Source organism: Pungitius pungitius, chromosome 13 (assembly GCF_949316345.1).
Source record: "Pungitius pungitius chromosome 13, fPunPun2.1, whole genome shotgun sequence".
Classification (NCBI taxonomy): Eukaryota; Metazoa; Chordata; class Actinopteri; order Perciformes; family Gasterosteidae; genus Pungitius; species Pungitius pungitius.
In genome coordinates, this window is record NC_084912.1 from 7,737,167 (window position 1) to 7,759,935 (window position 22,769).

General features: G+C 44.0%; 1 protein-coding gene across 1 annotated transcript; it reads right to left on the bottom strand.

The window, feature by feature from the left end:
- Positions 1-6: 6 nt before the first annotated feature.
- spock2 (SPARC (osteonectin), cwcv and kazal like domains proteoglycan 2) lies at positions 7-21,469 on the bottom strand. Its single transcript, XM_037465347.2, has 10 exons — positions 21,215-21,469; positions 11,311-11,356; positions 6,013-6,127; positions 5,632-5,737; positions 3,854-3,962; positions 3,565-3,699; positions 2,954-3,172; positions 2,487-2,549; positions 1,563-1,694; positions 7-991 (listed from the first exon to the last, which is right to left on the bottom strand). The coding sequence occupies exons 1-10, from the start codon at positions 21,404-21,406 to the stop codon at positions 846-848; spliced, it is 1,263 nt and encodes a 420-aa protein (XP_037321244.2). The 5' UTR covers positions 21,407-21,469; the 3' UTR covers positions 7-845.
- Positions 21,470-22,769: the final 1,300 nt, after the last annotated feature.

A 22,769-nucleotide genomic window follows, 5' to 3' on the forward strand; every position in this document is an offset into this window, starting at 1 on the left:
CAAATGCAGAGTCTTAGATGTACGGTGGCCTGCTGGGCCACATAAACAAGTTTATTTTATTTCATGTTTTTCTTATTAAACACAATAATTGATCCACATTATGATACGACGTATACTTGTCAGCTAAGCAGTATATTCTGCTAGTCTTTCAAGGCATTGATAACAGGACAAATAGGTGACAATCTGTCTTCAAATGCACACATTATATACAAGCAAAAGAGTGATGCGTGATTAACTTTTTTTTTTTTCTTTCATCAAGTCACAAATGACTACTGTCACGTATGAGTCGGAGCAAATGACACGAAAAACAGTACAGTGAAAGGGTGCTTTTCAACATGCTAATGTGGCTTCCTCTCTTTATCGGCTGTTTCCTGCCTGAAATCAAAACTGGTTATCTAACTGGTGTTAATCCGCAGAAATAAAAGATGAAAGAGGCCAATTTGGAATATTGAAATGCACCCAGTCTTTCCACATTTTTCAATGCAAGCACATGACAAGCACCTGCAACTGCTTAAAGTCTCCATTATGCATCAGCTAAAAACTGCTCAAAGATAGTTCAAAGGACTTACAACAGAGAAGAACAAACATTCACAAGTATGGGGGACAAAAGTCTCTAAACCTAGAATTAATGGTGATTCGTCCCCTTCCCCTGCCTGTTTAAAGTACATCCTGTAACACTAAATACGCCCATAACAGATTCCCTCTTCCAACCCGTGTAACCCTCTCCCTTTCGCTTTTTCAAAACTAAGTGTTGAGTGTGAGAGCTTCAACGCGTCCATCTCCTTGCAGGATCTTTGTGTGTGTGTGTGTGTGTGTGGGGGGGGGGGGGGTCTTGGACTACACGTTTACCAGATGTAGCCCCCATCATCCACCTCCCCCACCTCTCCCTCTTCCTCTTCAGCCTCCTCTGCAGTCTCCTCAGCCTCTTTCTCCTCTTCATCTTCCCATCCAACCCCACTGCCAACATCACCTGAATATGCCATTTCATCATCTGTAGAGACGGGCAGAAAACATACGGGGGGGGGGGGGGGGGTGCGGGGAGATTTAATTATCCACTGTGGCGGTCGTGTTCATTGCAATAAATTGTGTCGGGCATGTCTTCCTCTCCACATTGATACAATTCTTTCAATTCATGAGAAAAGCCGACATCAATTCTAATACATTGAGTACATTTGTAAAAGGGGGGGCATGTGTTGCCAGAGGAGCCATTCTTATCATGAGCAAGTTTTAGTCCAGCCGGCCCTGATTTGTCTTGAAAGACTTTTCTCACAGCGACAAAGCGGCGCTTTAGAATGCAAATGACTGCAGACACATGAATGTGGCACTGGTCCCTGTAGTGAGCCATGACGCGTTGGGCCTCAGCCCTTTAACATAAAGAAAGCCTTGTGCAGAAGGAGTGTGGGGGCGCGGTAGAGAAGTGGGCCAACCCATAGCGGACATTTACAGCCTTTTTTCCTGCCACATTCAAGCTTTCAGTTTCGAATGATATTCTTATATTTATATATATATATATACATATATATATACTGTATATATATATAGACAACGTGTAGGGAACTTACCGCAGTCTGGCTTGCCACGCATCGTAGATCCAGACACTTTTCCTCCGTTTTGGTCAACACACCAGCACTCTCCCCTGTCACACTGCTGCTTCCTGTAGTAGCCGTCCTCGTCACAGCTTGGGATGAATCGACCTGGCGTTCACACGAAGGAGTCGGTATGGCAACGAAACACGCAGATGAACACATTGTGCGCGACGCCTCATCAGACACGGGGCAAGGTGAGAATGTAATGCATGCAGCATATGTGGCCGGCAATTCAATATTCCATGAATACAAATATGCTCACGGAGCAAGACGGGGGGAGTATGAAGTTGGGATATCGGGGGGTGTGTGAGTGTGTGTGTGTGTGTGTGTGTGTGAGTGGGTGTGAGAGGGAACAAGATTGGAAAGTTTTCAATTTCTGAACTGCCGCCTGCGTCCACACAGTGCAGAGAAAGCCAAGCACAACATACTGGAGGTGAATGTTTCACCATCCCGTAGGCTGTTGTTCTAAAGAAGAGACAAACCGTCGTACTCGTCAGAGGGGATGACGTCAAACATTTCAGAGAATAATGTAATAATATTAAGGATAGAAAATGCAGAAAACAGAACCGTCCCATCTTTCGAAGGAACATGTGAGCATCGGGCTGGCAGCCTGCTCCGTGTCCTTGGAGAGTCCTGACTCAGAGCCCAGCCCAAATCTGCAGTGCGCACACACACACACACACACACACACACGTTCACATATTCACCCGCTCACACATGCATGTAAGACACGCTGATGGCTGCTTTCCTTTGCCGTCTGTCAGTATCAAGTTCTAATCCACGAGACTGATCAAGGACTAATCCCCGCCTCCTGCTCGTCATCTGCTGGGTGAAATCCCTCGACCCAGGAAGACAGATCCAATGGTGATGAAATGTTTTAATGAGAAGTCAGATACATACCAAACTTCCTCTTGCCGCCGTCTAATACTTGGATCCTCTCGAGTACAGCCAGGCAAGGTGGCTCTAAAGAAGGACAAGAGAACAAAAACACACAATTGAAGTAGAATCTTCTAATCAAGAGTCTAATCAAGATTTCCGAATCACCTCGTGCAATTTTAAAATCAAACCAGGAACTGTAAGAACCAGGGGGCGAACCAGGCTGCCAACAAGCAGCAGAAAGGTTTTAAAGCTGCTCGTGGTGACCGTTTCACCCCTCAGGGGGGACGAGAGGACAAACAGTGATGGACAGAAAACGAGGAATAGCTGCACCTGTGGGGGGGGGGGGGGGGGGGCAGTTCAGCACCTTGAAGTTTGAATGCAAGGGGAATGTGTCGGCACACAGGCGCCTGACACGCACACAAACACACACACACCCACACAGACACACAAACGCTCTTTAAACCTCCCCTCCTCCCCAGTATACTCACTCTCTCTCCAGAAGCAGAGGCACCACTCGGCAGTGGAGACCTTGCCGTCCCTGTAGGAGTCACAGGAGTTGAAGAAGGGCCGGATGCACACCTCGTACTTGTCCAGGTTGATGGCGGCCAGCTCAGCCTGGTCCAGGTACAGGTCGCCGTTTGTGTCCAACTTGGAAAACATCCAGCCTATGGAGTCCTTACAGCTGGCCACCAGGCTCCTGTCCAGCACTGCAAACACACACAAACAAACATTTGGAGACAGCTGAACAGATGGAAAGTGAAACCAAGCCAGTGTGCTGAGAATTATCTCCTCTTCCAAATGCAAATCAGTTTCTTAATTATGTTCCTAGTTTGAACAAAAGAAAAAGTTTCAATTGGGAACAAGCGGCATCAACATTCCGGTGATGACTTGGTGTGTTTTGGTCCTGAGGCTTTTGCTTGGAGGCACAACATGTTATGACATGTTATCTTGATCTTTCAACCCTACAGTATGAAGAGTTTTCTCTCCATGTCCTTAACAAACAAGACTTGTTTATTGACTTTGACTTTTGTTGAGAATTCCGCCTGTAAATGTAGTATCTCCCTCTACACGAAGTCTGGATGTATTTATTAGGTCTCACCTGACGTAGAGCTGGCGGCGGGGTTTCTGGCCCCGGTCTTGCTATTGTTGTTCTGCTTGGCATTGATCTGCAGGAGCTGGAACCAGTCCCTCAGACGCTCTCCGAGATCCGCCAGATCCTGTCCAGTACAGCCCTCTGTGGAGGTCAGAGAGGGGTATTTAGTATGATAAATGTTGCACCCGCTCATGGATTCATAATTGGTGTGTGTGTGTGTGTGTGTAAAAGAGAGAGAAAGACAAACAGAATAAAAGACACGTAGATTGATTGTTTTGTATGTATTTAATCTCACCGTGTGCACTCTCCATGGATGTAGGGGCAGCAGTTGCACAAGGACAGAGACCCGAACACTTCAGGGTAAGATCCTTCCCTATAAGACATGCCTGCTGCTCCAGCTTGCACTACAACACAAACACACACAAATACACGCGCGCACAACACGCACACACAGGCGCCACGGGAGAAAGGGGACACAAAGGTGAAGTGAAATGAGTTATTGCCGCGAGATAGATCAAATATTTATGAGGGGACGGATTGTACGCCTTAATTCAAATGTGAGACTTGCTCCTGAATGTGCTTTACGACCTCTGCCTGCACAGAAGGTCAGGAATAATTACCCAAAAGACAACGCATAAATCACAAAACACACGGGTTACTGCCACCACAAGCCAGCCAGCAATCGGTCGCTCTGAGGCTTTGTATCTCCGCTCTTTGTCTCAGCTTCTCCCACGAGAGTCTCCCCGCTCTCCTCTGCTGTGAATGTGCGAGTTGGATGTCACAATTTATTTTAGCACGTGTAAAAAGCAAAAAGCTGAAGCTGTGAAGCAATGTACCGACACTCGACCAATTTATGAATGTCTGTTTCTTTTGGTTTAATTGCTGTTTTATGGGTGTCAAGACTGTTTTAGAAATTCTATATCACAACATATTTTATCATGAAGCACTCAGAGCACGTGTGATGCTGGAGCCACGGGTACGATATGTTCACTTCTTTATCGAGGCAGATGCTGTAAGACTCCACTGCCAATGCACCCTCCACCTCCACACAAGGGTTAGTTCCCTTTTTTTCCAGATCATTATTTTTCTTTTTCTGTATGTTAAGACATACAAGGCTGCAGCGCTTGTTTTACAAGAGGAACAAGCCGTAAAAACAGAATTGACATTTTAATAACTCGTGAAGTTTTATAGCGAGTGTTTTAGCAAACAGTTGTAAATCCAGAAAACAATGAAGACATTCTTTCAGAGTTGTACTTCTGGCCAGCTGGCGAAAGGAGGTCTAACATTTACGCTCCTTCTTAATTTGCGTTACGGTCCGACAGCTCCTGAGGCAAATATCTGTCTCTTTAGCCGCTAAATGCTTCTTTATGTTTCCCAGCTAGTTGCTAACTCGGTCTGTCTGGTTAGCGCTCGGCATGGATTCTAAAACTCCACAAATAACAGCTTCCATAAAGGACCATACAGTTGAATAAATACCCCCCTAAAGCAGTTTAAACATAAATATGACATTTGGTAGATTTCATAGCAGAGCTAGTGTATTAGACTGTGGTGATGTTCCCTGTTAAATTGACAACTGAGTGTTTACTAATATATATATATATATATATATATATATATATATATATATATATATATATATATATTATATAGCCATAATCATCAAAATGATATCAAATAAAGGCATGAAATATCTCACTTGTATGAGTATGATGTAATGAGTCTATACAATATATTAGTTTCACCTTTTAAGGTGAATTACTGAAAGTAATGAGCTTTTGCACGATATTCTAAGTCACCTGTATAGCAGTATTCAACAAAAATGGATAAAAAACGAAACAAAAACTAATTCAGTTAGTCTGACATTTAGTAATTCTAAACTAGCCATAACCCTGTCCATCTTTCATCTTTCTAGAGCACCTAGCACCTGAATTTCTATTTGCAAAGTGATATAATCACTTTTTCAAATCGCAATTTACTTGAAATCAATCAATTGGACCGCAAATCTTTGTAAAAAGATACATAGGACACATCATACTGAGCTATCCACCAGTGTGTGCGTGTGTTTGCGTGTACCTTGGAGGCGTAGCTGCGACCGTCTGATCCGCACACAGGCCCGGCGGAGGAGATGGGACACGGCTGACAGTTTCCATCAGGAGACCTGAGAGCCGGCTGCTTCAGTCTGCAGGACAGAGGACACGCAAACAACAAGTCACGCCGAGGCGCCGACCGCTGTGTTAATTCACCCGACAGACACAGCGTGCTCCCTCGGTGTCGTCTGAATGTATTAACGTGTCAGTTAACAGCGGGCGGTCGCGCCTCACTGGTGCACAAACGAGCTTTATTTTCGATCATCGCATCCCAAAAATCGGCACGAGCTGATCGTGAACTCGCTGGTGTTGACTTTCATTTTTTTAGTGTTATTTGGGAGTTGTCGCCCAGGGGCTGCACACTCACCTATGCTCGAGTTTCTTGCGGTTGACGCACACGGCTCTCTGGTCTCCCTGGGCGATGCACACCTTGTGTCGGCTGCACTTAACCTTTTGACAGGGGTCCTTGGTGGTGTCTACGTCTGGAGACACAATAGAAAACAAAATGTACAATGAAGTATAATCACTGCTTCGCTCTCTATTCTCTATATTTTGATTCTATTCTACATTCTCTGCTCATTATCTCTCCACTCCCAGTTTTGAATATCAAACCTCTTCGCCTCGATTTTCACCGCACAACTCGAGTCCTTCTAATGTATTAGAATCAACTGTTGGGCTTGCACTGTGACAAATATGTACTTTGAGTACTTTTCAATATAAGTATGTGTGTGCTGGAGTAGAGTGCAATTTCCACACCCCAGTGGAAGATTTCTTCTTCTCATTTTCTCGTTTCAATATGACGTTTTTATTACTTTTAATAGATGGCATGCTGAGACCAATAATTTTTGCAATGTCGGTTAAAGCCTGCACGGCTCGCTCACTCCGCCTTATCCATCCATCCGTCACACTGAGTGTCAGCACCCAACTCACCCTTATATGTCACAGATGTCTGTTCCTAGCATGCCCCCCCTGTGCCCGACCTAGATGTCACCCTCTATTCTCTTCAAATCCCCCCCGGGCCTTTATTCACCTACGCCATCCGTCAGCACAGTGCCCCGGGGCTCGAGGACAGCTACTGCAGGTTCCGTCTGCACGACGCCAGCGTTGGAATTCACCGCCTGCTCTTACTGCATGCTGTTTTACGCCAACATCAGAATTTTGCAGACAGGCTTTGGATCACCTCGCCTGTCCCCTCCGATGGCTGAATAGATTAATGCTGCCAACATCACGGGATTATTGAAGCAAACCGACAAGATATCTGATTCGAGAAGTAAATCCAAAACAATTCACGCCGCTGTGATGGCTGAGCTTGTTGTGTAACCGACTGACTGGTCTAACTGAAAAACAGTGAGGCTCGGAGGAATTAATGCCCAGATGCAGTCCTCATCCATTTAGACTGTCAACGATGTAGCCACACACACACACACGCACACGCTCACACATACACACTCTAATGCACACCAGTGCATCAGCAGAATCAGTGCAGCAGCAAATTAAACCCTCATGACACATCCTGACACAAAAGAGGACGAGGAGATTTAGGCACTAATGGGGAAAAAGCTCATTGAGTAGGGCGGTGATGTACACAAAACGATGTCTTTTGCAATCCATCCAATAAAGATGTAAAACAGTAAACTCAAGGATGGTGGAGGCGGGATGCAGAGCAGGCCGAGCAGATCATCCTGCCTTCTAATAGTAAACATTTGTAATTAAATCTTGTTGGTGGTGAGCGGCTACAATGCTGGCACGCCATTGTGTTGTGAGTACAGAAGCATAAGGTGGCTGCCTGAGCCTCATGTTAACTTAACAGGCTTCCGCGGATTAAAGCAGTGCCTGCAATGATGACGTTTCCATAGCAACAGGCTCTCCGCGGTCCGGGAATCATTTCTGGGTTGACTGTGATTTGCAGCTCAATCTGTTTTTTTTCTGAGAACTCGCTCCCTCTCCGTTCCTGAAATCCCTGTTGTGCGATCGTGTCTCTCGGTCCACCTTTTTCATTCCTTTGTCTCTTCAAATGAGACGGCACCCTCACGTTCTACCCGCTTGAGTATGATTATTTTCCTCATCACATCCATGTGTGTCTATTTAACTCCAGCACCTACCATTTTTACTTTTTGAAAGTCTCTCCTTTGGCATTAAACTAATGCCTGCAGCAGTAAAGCTCTCCTAATTAGGCTCCCCTGCTTCAGTCTAATACAATCCAGATTTGCCTGAAGTTTATCCCTGCAGATTGAGGATAACAGAAGCCGAGCTCAGGCCACATCCTCTTCATCAACCCTCTTATCTACTATTTAAACACTCAGTCGTTAACATCATTAGTGCTGTTTTGTAAGTAGCAGTGAAGCCAGGCATGGACTGTTAATGCAAAAATAGGCTTGAATTCCCACAGAAACTAAAGATGATCAGCAGGGGAAAAAAGTTCAAAACATAAACAGGCATTAATAGATTTTTTGGGCAGATCAACAAGCTGAAAAAGGGGCTTACTTGTAGCAGACATAGACAAATGTGCATTTTATGTTTGGCATGTTTCTGTCTACATAATGCATCCAAGTGCAATTGTGAATTCATTTTTAAAATCAGTTCCACCCACCTGAAAAATGTCAATGTGGATGCTAGAGAAATTCACCTCGTCAAGTGTTCATTAGACTCTTTAAGACACTTTCAACACTGATTTATCGCCAGCTTCAGGCATACCGGTATCATTATTAAGGATATAATTGAAAATCCGTACTGATTTAAAGCCCTAGAAAATAATAATTTAGCAAAATAGGTTTGTGTGTCTATTAAGAGTCCCGCATCCAGCTCCATGCTCACACATTCTGGCAAAGGATAGTTCTATTTGAGCTGAATCTAATCAGGTAATAAGATAGCATGTAACAGATAAATCGAAAAGTGAACCTATCCACTCTCACTGTGATTAAGGAAAAAGGTGATGCTATGTAAAATCAAAATAAATTATCATGCAACACCAAAACAAAGCCCTGTGGATTGTCTGAATACTACAAGAAAACCTTGTTTTGATAGAATAATAACTTTTATTGGATAATAATATATACTATAGTATTATCATACTTTTATGCATTTATGTGTTCATTTTACCTAGTTACTCTGTATAAACATCTGGGGGCCATAGACCCCTCTCTAGATCATTGTATGCAGGGTTTTGGATTTGATGGTAGCAGCCCCGGGCGGGAAGGGGTGACACTCGGCAAATGTGTGGCGTGTGAAGGTGAGAAAGGCAACCGTAGACCCCGGAGGATTGTGGTGGCTACTTATTTGTAAGTCTGTGTGTGTGTGTGTGTGTGTGAGAGAGGTCCAAGCAACGGTATCTATCAATAACCTCAATAGGAATTAAACCGTAGACCTTGTGAGTGTCGACTCAGCAAGTATTTTTCCTTTGTGTCTGCTATTGATCTGAATCCATAGAAGAAAGTGTCTACACCTTTCAACTGGCCTCTCTGGCTGACATTAGCTGGCTGTAATATATATATATAAATAAAATGTTCTTCTGTGTACTCTACACTTAAGTCATTCAGAAAATCCCCAAAATACAATCGTTCTCCTTTAGTGTTTATTTGGCATTAACAGGGAGGCTTTAATCAATTTAATCAGTTGCTGGGTTGAAGTAACCCTGACGTCTCTCTCACTCTGCACCCCGCCGGCTGAAGTGGAGTCCGCCACGACGGTGCCTGCATGCAAATGTCCACCTCAGTCCGCTGTCGGCTGACTGTCTGCTCGGAGTGTTGACAGTTCAAAAGCGCCGCGTGTCTCTCTTTTCCCGGCAGCGCAGCAGTCTGGGCTTCCTGGCTGCGACGTGAGTCTCACCCGAGCTCCGGAGCGGAGACGCTGCGCTGATGTCTCGGAGGGGACACGTTTCCTCTTTTAGCTCTTTTGCTTCATTAGGCCGGGGCATAAAGGAAGGAAGATCAATCGGGAAGGAGGGGGGATTGTACACTCATGTCAAAACTAAATAAAGGATAGATGAGGGGCTTTTCATGGTGGGAAATGAAAAGTGCCATTCATGTGACTACCCGAGGCAAGCATATAAAGCCTCGCTAAAGTGTCATCAAAGCGGAACAGTTGAACACCTATCATAGCAAAGAGCATGAACGTCGAGTAGGTTGATTAACGGGTGCTCCGTCATTGGTACACCTTCATTCATAAGGCCATCTGCTGCCAAGCTGCCTGTCTGTCTACACGTCGTGCACAAACGTGTTGGGCAATACTCCTTGCGTTCTCGGGACTTATTTGTGCTCCTCGTCCCAAATGCCAGAACGGAAAGGGGGAAAAAAGGGCTTTTATGTACTCTGCGCCCTCATGGTGGAATATGTCTCTCCATCTCTTACACTCGCTGCACCTCCCCAGTCTACAATGTCATCCCCACACGGACTTAAGAGTTGGCAGGAATCAAGGCAAATTAGGCCCCACTTCTGCCACTCTCTTCTTGTGCTTTTACTTCCCTCTATGGCCTTTCACTGGAACTCATAATTAGACCTTTATTAAGCCCTCGGAAATTGCGCTAATGGACTCTGCGATTCAGCCGACTTCATTTAAGCTGCAAATCAAGCGGCAGCGGTCGAGGACGCGACTCTGTCATGACTTCATCTTGCCCGAGGCTCAATTAAGTCGTTGAGCCAATGTTTGTAGCCTCTCCTCTGGGACGTATGTCAGCTCTCCTCAAGCAGATGAAACGCAGCGCTAATCCCTTTCAACCTCGTATCACCGAGGAACAACTGCGAGTGTGGAGAGCGGAGGTCCGACCCTGGGACACAAACGCAGCGCAGGCCAACGGCATTTCCTCTGAATTAATCACGAGGCTTTGCTTTCCCCCGCATCAACACGAGAGCGAGATGAGACATTTTCAGCGAGGAAGGATGGATTTGTCACATAAATTGCCAGATTGAATTTAGTACAGTTCTTTCTTTGAATCTTGGATCGATACATGCGGATATACTTGTGGAGGTACTATAAGCTTTGTGTGAACTTTAAGATCCCCGCAACATATTTTACATGAAAACCCACTGTGTCGCAGAGGAATACACGTTTATATATTAATGACAGCAGATGTTGTCTTTATATAGTGGGAGCACTGGTTTGTGCCCATCCCTTTGTCTACAGAGGAAGCATTATGGGTCGTGTGCAGCTCTTAGGTTGAATGAAAAATACAAATGTCCCTATTTTAATCGTGTGTCCCTTTGTCAATTGTTCATTTATCTCTTGGTCTAAATGTAACACTGGTCATTATAAAAGCATTGTTTATGCGTAATTTTCAGTAACGAGACCAATGTGGAGAGAAGTGAAGAGATGCCTTGTCTTCCTTTTCAAAACAAACGCAGCTATGGTCTAATTCATTCATGAGAACATTTAGCTGGCTTTATGTGAACATGCAGATCAACATCCAGCTAGTGATTGCCAGAGATTTTCTGATGGGTCAGCTGGAAGCTGGAGCGCTGGCAGCACTACTTTTTAGGGGCCCATCAAATTTAAAACAGAGGGTCTGACAACAGATGACAACAGAGTGAGTCATTGAAGAAGCTTCTGCACTTAAAACGTTCTCCACCAGGCTACACAACTGTGGATTTACATGAAAATGAAAATATTAAAGGGAATTCAAGGACTTCCCCAACCACAAAGTAAGAAAGAGATGAGATGGTGGGAGACTCACTGTCATTAGATCCTTGATTTTCATCCCCGGTACGGACATAATCATCCTGCAGAAAACATGAGGAAAACAATCATTTATCATCAGAACAACGGAATGAAAGCCTGAGTGCAGTGTGACTGATAGCACATCAACTCCCTGTCGAGCGGAGAAGTGATGTAGTTTACATTATAATTTATTTCACGGCGCACTGAGTATGTGTACATTAGTCTTGCAGCATTACAATAATACGACGAGTGACACAAGAAACAGATTACGACAAGATGCACACAAATGAGCTCAACAAACCTGCACTCAATGTATATGCATATGTATCTATATATACTGTATATACATAGTATATAGACATATGCAACCTTGCCACAAATGCACAAACACTTAAGAACATGAGTCATTCTAATTAAGATGACAAAGGACATTGGAACATTGGACTGGATTGAGGATTATAGATAAAGACACAGAAGCTGACAAGGAAATGAGTCATGAATGAAATAGACACATTTGCAAAGGCTGCTGGAGAAACTGTGTAGAAAATTGGGACAAAACTAACCTCTACCTCCTGGTGAAATGACAGCAGAAGGACAGAAAGGACAGATATTAGTGAAGAACATACTGTAGAAGTCATTTTAGACACAGAATATTACCCTGCTTTCAATGACAATGACAAGGTCGTATGTTCATTTTAAAGCTCAACTAAACAAGCAACAGCGTCAAAGTTGAAAAACATTCTCACTAATAAGTGAATGGTCACTTTTAATAGTTTCAATTGACCAGGACACAAAACTCTTATTTGTGCATCCAAATGCATGGCGTTACAATGGCAAGAAAATAAAAAGTAAAACAAGCATTCAAGAGAGCATTAAAATCCGCATTCATGATTGTATTTACTTGAAACATAAGCACATCCCACAGATGACGCAAAGGTTTCATGAGCATATTGCTGCTCCTGAAATAATAAACATGAGTCATTTTACGATATTTGCAATCAGCCGCCCCCCCTTTTCCTTGGAGATGACTCAGTCATCACCGTAAACATTTACTGTGCTGGAAGCGCGTGCCAAACAGCTCGCAGGGAGGCCGATAAATCCCGACACGACACATGATAAAAAAGGCCTTCGGGAAAGCCGGGACCTCCTTCCGCCATCCGCACACTTCCACTTCGCGGAGGTAGGCCACATATTTTCACCACCTCGGGACTTGAAAGAACTCTTTTTTTCGTCCTCTCATCCCGCCGATAACCCCTTGCAGTGAACCGTCCAGTGTCTGGATTTTCAAACTCAACGTGAGCTTCATGAATGATCGCCGGCTGTGTAGTTTAACCTTGCTGGGGCCCGGTGGACTCACGCCTTCTCGGGATAAGATCTTGCAGGGTTTACGTCCTTGCTGTTAGTCAGACGCCTCCGCCGTCTCCTTTATTGATGCTTCGGCTCCTGCATTATTTAAAAGCCTTTCGGTATCTGTGTGTCGGCCAGGGCCGGTGATGGAAGCGCCGTGCTGTTCTGACAGGACTGGAAATCAATGATTTCATAAAAGAGAGGCTGCAGAATACGCATTCGGGGGGAAATAAATTCTCCTGAGTACACAAGGAAAGTGAGTAAGAGTAGCAGAGCATGCTGACAAGTTTGGCAGGCGTGATACATCACTTGAAAATATCACTCACAAAGTAGAAAACAACAGACTTTTTTTTTCTTTACACGGACGTGATTAGGACGCAAGCTGAGAGCTGAAAACAGAGCTCAGCGATGTACCCGTTAACACCGGGGAGAGTTACCCCTCGACATGCCGCATGGCGGACGGTTCACTCTGACATCATTCATAATGACAGGTCACTACTGAAGCAAAAACAGTATGAAAAGTGAGGGATATCGTGCCCACAACAGGAATATGAGTATCCATCTGCTACTGTAGTGTGTGTGGGTGACTGACAGGTGTTTCTAGGTGAAAGTCTTCTACTGTCAGATGCATTCTGCGGTCACTGTGGTTATCCTGAGGGGTTTGTTGGCGTTGACAAGGACAGCGGAGTGCATCGGTGCCTCGTGGGTGACAAAGGACACGCTAATGACGCCGTCATGTGGAGATGTGTCTGCCAGATACAGGTTCAGACCTGACCTTTTCACACGGTTGACGTTAATAAAAAAAGAGTTGTGATCTCGCCGAGTGCTTTTCTCTCAGAGAGGGAGGAACAAGCAGCTTGGCAGATGCAGAGCGGAGTGAGCGGGTTGGGGTGTAGGGTTTCACCATGTCTTGGAAGATCCATTCACAGCATGGTACGTGAGAACCAATGTTTTGAACTGGATGCGGGCAGCCACTGGTAACCAGTGAGCCCAACCAGATAGAGCCCAATCCCTTATATATGTATATACCAATATTGGTTATCATACCAATATTGCAGCTATGTATATCCTGTATGTTTGTGTCTATAAATATACACATATGGTTTTGGTTGTCTGTTTCTTCATGAAAACCCCAAAAGTTTCATCACAGCCAGTCAGAGAGCTCAATGAGCTGCGTCACTCGGTTTTTTTGACACAATGCGATTTCTTACGCAGAATGAAACTGAGTGCCGCTCTACACTGAAGTTCCCCCTCAGTGTAATCTCCCCCCAGACTTAATTGAGGAACAGGCTGCATGCCCACCATATCTCCAAATGAATTCCAACCTCCTCCCAGTGGATGGTCCTCAGGTAAATGCAGGGGCCCTGAGAGGATTTCTCACTGAGATGAAAGGCATCCTTCGGCGGATCAGCAAGTAATACAACCTCTCAATGAGAACATAATCCATTTTTCTTAACACCGCACTGATGTTATGACACAAGCAAACTCTTTTCAACATTGTTTTAGTATAAAATGTATAAAAACCTTCAAATCCAATAAAACAGCTCAGAGTTAGCCTACAGCGGCGATGCCTCACGCAGCACCGTGTCACTTCCTCCCACCTCGACATTCACACTATCAGCTGCTGTTCACACAACCACTTAGCACTGGTTTACAGATCACATGAGACAAGCCTGAGATGAAACAAACCCCCTACAACAATATTCTCAGCCTGTATGTTCTCCTCTTATCTGCATGCACACGGGGCTGCAGGGCACCAGAAGCAAGAATGCTGATTCCCGTATTTCGCCCCTCACACGGGACTCTGAGCCGATGCTTAGAGATTGCAGAGGCAGAGCATCCGGCAATGAGAATATGGTTTTGCTTGTGCCTTATGTAAGAGAGCTGGGAGGACTGGAAAAGTACAATTTATATAATGTAACCACCCTTACACAGGAATGATGTTGTACCCAAGAAGTGTTTGGAATGAAAGGGAGTAACGGGTTACTGACTGCTCTTTCAAAATGTTCAAATTATATAAACCTGTTTGTTTAGAAGAAATACAAACACAAATTAGCCTCCTTTAAATAATAAAGAAAAACCCTTTGAATATAATATTAAACCAGTTTAACACACACATAACAGCCAGCCTACTTTACAAAAATGTGTGTTTGTCTACTAACTCATTGCTACTATCTGTTTCCATGAAATAAGAAATAATTGTCTTTATTTATAGATATTTCAAACATAGTGCTTAATCTTCAAAGGCTGTTTTTTGTATGGATAGTTTCACCTAAAATGTATTGAAATGAATCGGATTTCTGTTGAGTGGAATATTAATGTTACATAGATAGTTGAATGCAAAGATGGCCAATTGTTAAACAATGGATATAAGGAGCAAATATACTCGGTGGGTTTAATACAAGCAAATTTGAAGAATATTTTTCCATTACATTGATATCCTGATTTATTTCTGAATTGAGTTATCCTCTGTTTTTTGTGTTGTATCGGCAAAGCCGATATTTCTACTGCACGATATTTATAAAATGCAAATCCCACGTAAACCCACCATAATTTGGCACAAAGATTTTTTCCCACTGAGGATTTAATGATGGCAAGCTTGACTTCGTTATTATGGAGCCTTCCATTTCCTATTAATCCCAGAGTCTTCAAATATGATGTTAAACCACCAAACCAAAATCCAGCTTGTGGTCAGTTTTGTGTATTAAAATTAGATTTGTGTGATGAGAAAAGATTTGAAATTTAAACCCACCACTTCCATACGTGGATTGTCATATACTGCATGTGGAAAACATTAGATGCAGTATGTGACTGAATGCTTCAGTTTACAGATAGTTTCCCATTTCTATCACAAAACACACTATAACTATGAGCCTGTTGTCTGCACTGCACTTGTGCTCGCTGTTCCTTACATGAGTAATCTCTTTCATACTGAAGGAGTTGAACCAAGGGTACATTCACCTCTGCACGGAAGTGTGTGACACTTAAATAGAACAGATAATTATCTCTATTATTCCTTATCCCCTGTCTCGCCGAAGAAAGGCTCTTCGTGTACCCTCTTCATCCTCAAGTAGAAAATGAGGCCCGTCAGAAAGGCTTTGACATCAAAGGATGTGTAGAAGGTCAAATACAAAAGCTGGCTGAAAATTGCACTCAATTACGTAATCAGTGAATTGCTTGTTAGCTTCCCCCAAATACATGTGGAAAAGAATGTGCTGAAGTCAGTGAACTTGACAGAAAGTTTGATGCAAAGCTGGAACTTTCTTGTGTTGTCCATAAGGTTTTGTATGTTGTGTGCATAAAGCCATGCACACACAGACACACCTACAGCTGCAGCTTGAAAAAAGCGCACTTCGTCCACCAAGTCTCCGTGCACTTGTGCTAGCCCGGTACTCGATATCTATAAATAAAATCAGCTCTTCTGATTTCAGTGCCCTGCAGTGAATAAAAACACAGTCGGCAACTCACAGGAGAATCTCTTCCACACAGGGGAGGGGGAAACTTCAGACTTCAGCTGGACTCGAGAAGCACACATGCAACTATGGGAAATCAATGGAGTTGCCTTGGTAGGAGCAACAAGGAGGATGAGAATCAGCCAATGATTGGAGACGGGGGAGTCAAAAACAATGTAGTGCAATAAGAGAGTCTTAACCAGATCAGCAGGAACAAAGGACTGAAACCCGGCTCATCGAGTGGAAAAAAGGCCGACCGGCTCCTGTTGCCAGAGATGCACCTTTCTACTATATATAATTCACTAATAATAGATTCACATTACTGTATTTTTTTCTTCAATTATTATTGTTATTATATTATTATTATTATTTTGAACATGCTTGTAGAAGATGTATCGCTCTATCCCCTGTGCTCTCGTATGGCGGCTACAGCATCAGTGCAGAACGTTAGCACCCACCCTCCAGCTCCGCAAAAGGTTTACACTGTTTTGCCGTAGTTTTCACTCTTGGCGCTGTTAGCACCCTTATAAAACACATTGAGAGTTGCTGAGAGGCAATCCAAACGCTCCCAATCACACATCTTGTTTTTTCAAAGGCAATTATATATTTAAAAATAACAAACTTCTTCAAGTTACTTCAACACCTCCTTTGTTAGAGTATTTTCCAACACCTGCAAGCCATCCATTCAGGCACATGGAAGGGTTTACTCCCAGTAAACTTTTCATGCTAGCCTGACATGGTTGAGGTTGGAGCAGACAAACACACCTAATTCCCTTCTATTCTGTTTTTGCTCTTAGAAAGGATGGAAAATGATCAACATGGACAGCCCTCAAAGTATGTTTGATGTTGGTTCTGACACAACCAGGGCTTTTCCAAACAAGCCTCTCCCCTCCCGACACTGTGGGTTTGTGTGCATTCATCTGAATGTGGGTGCGTTTTTCTGTGTTGTGAGGTTTGATTACACTTCACACATCCTCAACCGGCCCACTCAATAGCTCTCAAGCGCGAGATCCAGTTTTGTGCTACTATCATTTGAACCACCTCTGACTTTCCCCTAATTCTCCTGCGCCTGAGCTCATCGCTGTGACTCAGTCCGGCTCAAGCTCAAAGCCCAAAGGAATATAGAAATTACGTTACATAATCTCATAAAGCACAGCGCAGTCTTGTAACAAGTTGGGTACGTTATCAATTGAGGCTTAATCCTAATGATAACCTACATGTAGAGTTACAAACTGGCCTGTTGTGTTTCTGAATTTAAGCATCAACACCATCCTAACAATTTCGGGGGAATTTCCTGCACATGCAGGTTTTCTGACTACAGGAGGTCATTGGAAGAATTCCACAAAGAGCTCATTACATGCGAATTCCTTGTTGTCTGGTGTTCTCTGCATCAAACACTCTGTTTGGCACACCGGTCGCTCCGAGAGGTCATGCGTGTGAGATGCTGGAATGGAGGCATTTCTAGCATCTGCAGCTATTGGTAACAGCTGCGTTCAGTCGTATGAAAAACTGCATCTGCTAAGAAATGTGATATTTATCACCTCTCTCCGCGACTCGGACAATCCGCTGCCTGTCTCCCTCTGCGGCACCTGTGCCCTTCAGCTGTGGCCATTGTGCTGCAGTGAGGAGCAGCTGTGGCCGTGCCGGCGTGGATGAAAAAGCTTCTCCCTCTATTCAATTACAGCCCACCTATAGTGCGCCCCAAAGCCCGGGCAACCGGGCCGACTCTCCCAAAACTGTTGGACGCGATCGAGATCCACCCGCTGACGCCAGCGCAGCTCCGGACGACGCCGGCGCCATTAATGAGTCTGGACTGTATGATAAGAGACGGGCTCGTGCCGAGATGGACTAATGGGTTTGCAATAAGATCTTATCGTCATTCGTAGCTTCGTCGCATCAGTGGCATTCTCCTCTAACATCACAGAGCGCGACTCAGCTTTAGGAAAGCCAGTCTGAGCACAAGGGTGCTGATGATCATTTACGGTTCATCTGGTCTTTAATGGATTACTGGGCACCAGTGCTGCATATGAATGTTTTTGTTCTTTAAAAAAGTGAATGTTTAACAGGTGCAGGCAGGACTGGCAGTGTGTGGTCCAGAGCTGCCTCGGAGGAGAAGCATGTGTTTCTTAAGATAAGGACTTACCAGGCACAGACAGGGGACTTGGTGGGAAGAGGAGAAAACAAAGAGAAATATTTACCAAAACTCACATCAATGAGCTCTTTATTTCATGCCAATGGGGGGGGGGGGATGCTTACGATAAACAGCTTCCTTCCAGGTGAGGTTGCAGTCCTAATCGTTATCCATTTGAGTTATATATCTGAGTTTATCTTGATTCGACAGGAATCCAACACCCCAGACCAATTTCATAGTTTGGTAGTCTCATGGATGCTACCGTAATTATAAGGGAAGTGAGCAAAAAAAAAACTAATTCACTGTTGATTTGCCTTTAGCAGACATACCAAATAGGATCAGCAATGCATAAAATGCATTAGTCTCCAGCCATTTAATCTCACACTGAAAATAGACCAGTCCTCGACTAGGATGATCCCCGTTGACATTTCATTTAGAGTCTCTGAATTTCTGTTTTTTTATTAACCGTCTTGAAAACGGAGCTTGGGTACGTAATGAACAACACAATCTATTTTTATTATTTAATATGTGCGATTTGTTTCTAAAACCGCATGTCTGCATCTTCGATTCATCCGTTATAGAGCTAGTCCATTATTGGAAGTCATTTCCTGGTTGGTTAGAATAATAGAGAGATTATAGTGTATTCCATGTTGTGCCTTTTAAATGTCAAATAACAGTGCTTCATATCTTCTAGTAATGCAGCAAATAACACCAAGTGTTTGGGTTGCAGACTTGCACTCAGTCACCACGGTACCCGGTTCCCCTGTTTTCCTTTTTTTTCTGAGGATTTGGTGCATTAGTGAAATGAAATGTTGAGTGCACCTGTCAGATTAAAGGATTGAAGGTATCCCATTCTATTAAGTGTTGACTGTAACTATTAAATCTAATCGCCTTGTCTTCCTGTGAAATAGATGGAATTGAAGTGTGGGAGCTATTTATATTGGAAGAGAAAGAGCCTCTTACACAGATTTTCTTTGACATTTCATAAGAGCATATTTACATTGCGTGTTCTGTGGCCTATGCGTTGTGTGTTTATGTGTGTGGTGGTTTGTGTGTTTGTGTACATGCAAAAGAGAGAATGAAAGAGGTCGTCTTTCATTCGGTGCAGCTTGGATTATTGCTTTCCAGTGTTGGATTAATATTCAACATCCAGCCCTCAGAGGACTGTGCAAATCAACATTAATTAGTGTCATCTGAATACGTATAACGATGTCATTGGCAGTACTTCATACATAAACCATGTAATTCCGTTCAATTCAGTTGAAGACGTTTGCAGTTTGATTTGGTATGAAGAAACGTAATGAAAGATGTTTCCTCTGATTCCATCCAGAAGCAGGACTGTTGAGGGAGATAGTCATCGAACCCTCAGCGTTGGATGCTCCATATCAACACTCAACGGCTGTTGCTACGGCAGCAAGCAGACATCAAAGGGGTTTCTATCTGCGATCCCCCCCCTGGGGAGATTCAGTGGTTTGCTACTCTGATGTTTCTCCTGTCATCATCACCACCACCACCAGAGACGCCACCACTCCCATCACGCCCCTGACACCCTGACAAAATCCCGCTTATGGCTCACACATAGAATATCCTCCTTGCCCACGCAGATGTGCACATTAAGAAAAAACCTCTGGGAATAATGAACATAAAAGAGTGTATGTGTTGCCCAGCAACCCCCCCCGGGGGGGATCAGAGCAAGTGATATCTTCATACTAGATGGCATCCCTTCAGGCAAACTGTTTAAATCTTGGGAGGCTTCTTGTGTGTGTCTGTTTTTTTATTCACTGTTGGGGGGATTTTGTTGGGCACAATCAATCACAATGCGCTGAATTCAGGGTGAAGTTGCCGCTCTAACGTTTTTGGATCAAAGCTGTGTAAATATGGAGCAGCATCCAGTGAGTTATAATCCCACAATAATTCTGACTAAATCTTTTCATGCCCACAATTTCATTACTTCCCTTAATACATTTTAGTGAGGACATTCTCCTTAAGTAATAACAGAGTGATCCGATTCCAGGAGGAGCGGCTGCCAATTTCCCCGCGTATTTACCTACCTACCGTGTTGAAAAGGACACCAAAGATACGATTGTTTTATTACCTGTAAAGGCTTCTGGTGAGCGTGCATTGTTCTGATTCAAGCTCCAGCCGAGGCCAGCTGCTCACATTCTCAATCTAATAATGACACCCACCACGTGATGGTAACCACCCTGGATCCATTAAAACCCAATTAACAGGAGTTCTAAGGAACATAGTCCAACTGCCCTATTGTCCAAATCCTGCTGGGGTCATTAGTTATCATTTCACAGAGCTCGCAGGCAAAATGATGTCCATACATTCGCAGACACAGCAATGTATCACTGTCCGCAGCCTGCAGGCTTTAATCAATCCGTGCAGCCCAGTTCAGTCTGTTCAGTGAGCAGAAATGCACATCAATCAATCCCCGCCTCTCTGCTTTACGTGCTTATTTCTCTTGTTCGCGAAATCTCCTGGGACACGTTCGGAAGCACATCTGTGGTGGCCCACATTGAGAGCAGTATGACGGAATAGGTCCCTACTGCTCCTGCTGTGCAGGTTGGACTTAAACATGAATCCCTTAATATCAACGAAAGGCCCATTGACTAAAAGTGGTAAGAGTGAAATCATCAAACGGGACAGTTTCCCTTTGGTATCCGATTCACATAAAATATACATTTTTGAAAAATTATTTAAAATCAAGGAATGTGTATATAGGCGAGAGGAAGATGTGAACACTTAAAACACAACAATGTGCTGTTTCCATCCTCCTAATACCGATCGTTCATTGGTTATAACTCATTTCTTTCTTTTTTAAACATTTGTTGGAAAGTGTTCATGTGTTTCTACGGTTTGGGACATGTCCCAACAACAAAACTAAGTGTGTGTGTGTGTGTGTGTATTACACAGGCTAACGAAGTGATAACGCTGTGTCTTCTACCGCATTAGCGCGCACCTCACGCTCCACACGCAGGACTTACATCTCTGAACCGATTCCAGTGCTTGATCTTGCGGCTGTACTGTGAAATGGTGGATAGCCATTGCTCGTCTTCCATGAAGTTCCCCGTTTTTTCCTCCTCTTTGACGCTCTTCACGTCGGCCTGGGAGGTGGACGCCGCGAACACCACCGCCAGCGGGACCAGAAGGCACGCGATATCCGTAAATCCCACCATGGCAGCGGACAAAAAGAAACACCTCGCGCACGGTCCGACTGTCGGCTTTCCTCTGCTGGGAGGGGGGGGGAGGATGCTGAGGGCCACCAGCTGATTAGCCTATGGGATGCTCCTTCTGCAGCTGAGAGGGAGGGAGAGAGAGAGAGAGAGGGAGGGAGGGAGGGAGAGAGAGAGAGAGAGAGAGAGAGAGAGGGAGAGAGAGGTGATGATAGTATTCGTGGTAAGTCCTGGGGTCGGTATTTGGCGTGTTTGTATGAATATGTCACGGATTTATCTGCATTTTAATGTGGTGGTTTAAAAGCGTGAGGCCCTGCACCCCCCACGCATGGTTTGCTTAGGTGGGACAGTTGGTTCGGTACAGAATGTAGGACCGTATGAGCTAAGAGACATTTACTGTTTCTCAGATTAATCATTTGGTCTTTAACCAAATTTTTAAAAATAATAAACATACTTTTTTATACAGGATTGTGTTAGCAATATGTCAATATGGGACTGTTAGCAATATGTCTCAGAGAAGAGCAAAAAAGCCCGTTATTTTCACTTCAAGATTGATTAAAACAATAAACCAATTGTGTTGATTACACTAATTTTCTGACATCAAACAATCGAGTCTCATTAAGAATATGGTAATTATGTTTTTTGTATTGATTATCATTTTATTTTGAATCACAATATTTTACTAATTTAAGGTCCACTTTCAGTCTTCATCTGGAAAGGACTTTGATGGTCGTGTGACCTGCTGTTCAGATTTCATCCATAGCAGCTGAATCATTTATGTTAATCCAAATATGCAGACTCCACTTTTGAGTGAAACTTCGACGTTTCATTCAAAAGTTGTCAATATCAGACGTAAAATGCAATACTATAATTTATTTATTACTGAGTTAAATCATTTCACTGCTTTAAATGACGGCATCTTTCAGAGATGCAATGCAGCCTCCTGTTGCAGGAAGAGACACTATGACAGCGCTGCATCCCAGAATCATACAGCAAGACTTCAAAACACTGGAAAAATGAAGTCTTTGCTGCCTCTTTGCCTCAGAATTCTTACTTGGATTGACACCGAGGCAACACAAAGAGGGGGGTTAGTAGATCAGTCTGCTCTGGGGCTCGGTTCTGCTGTGTGCAGATTGCCCGCAGATAATGGCATCGTTTCTGATACACAATACCGGGAAGCTCCTTTCAGCTCCATATAGTGGCGCGCTTACGCTATCTGACTGTATCTGCCCTGCCCGCTATATCGCTCCTTGCTACAGTCTCACTCGGCTCCCAGAGCGCCGTACTATATCACAGCTTGTAATTGAAATGCTGGATTAACTGATGCCATCTTTATTTCATCCTGGAGAGTGTCTTTGAGGCCCTC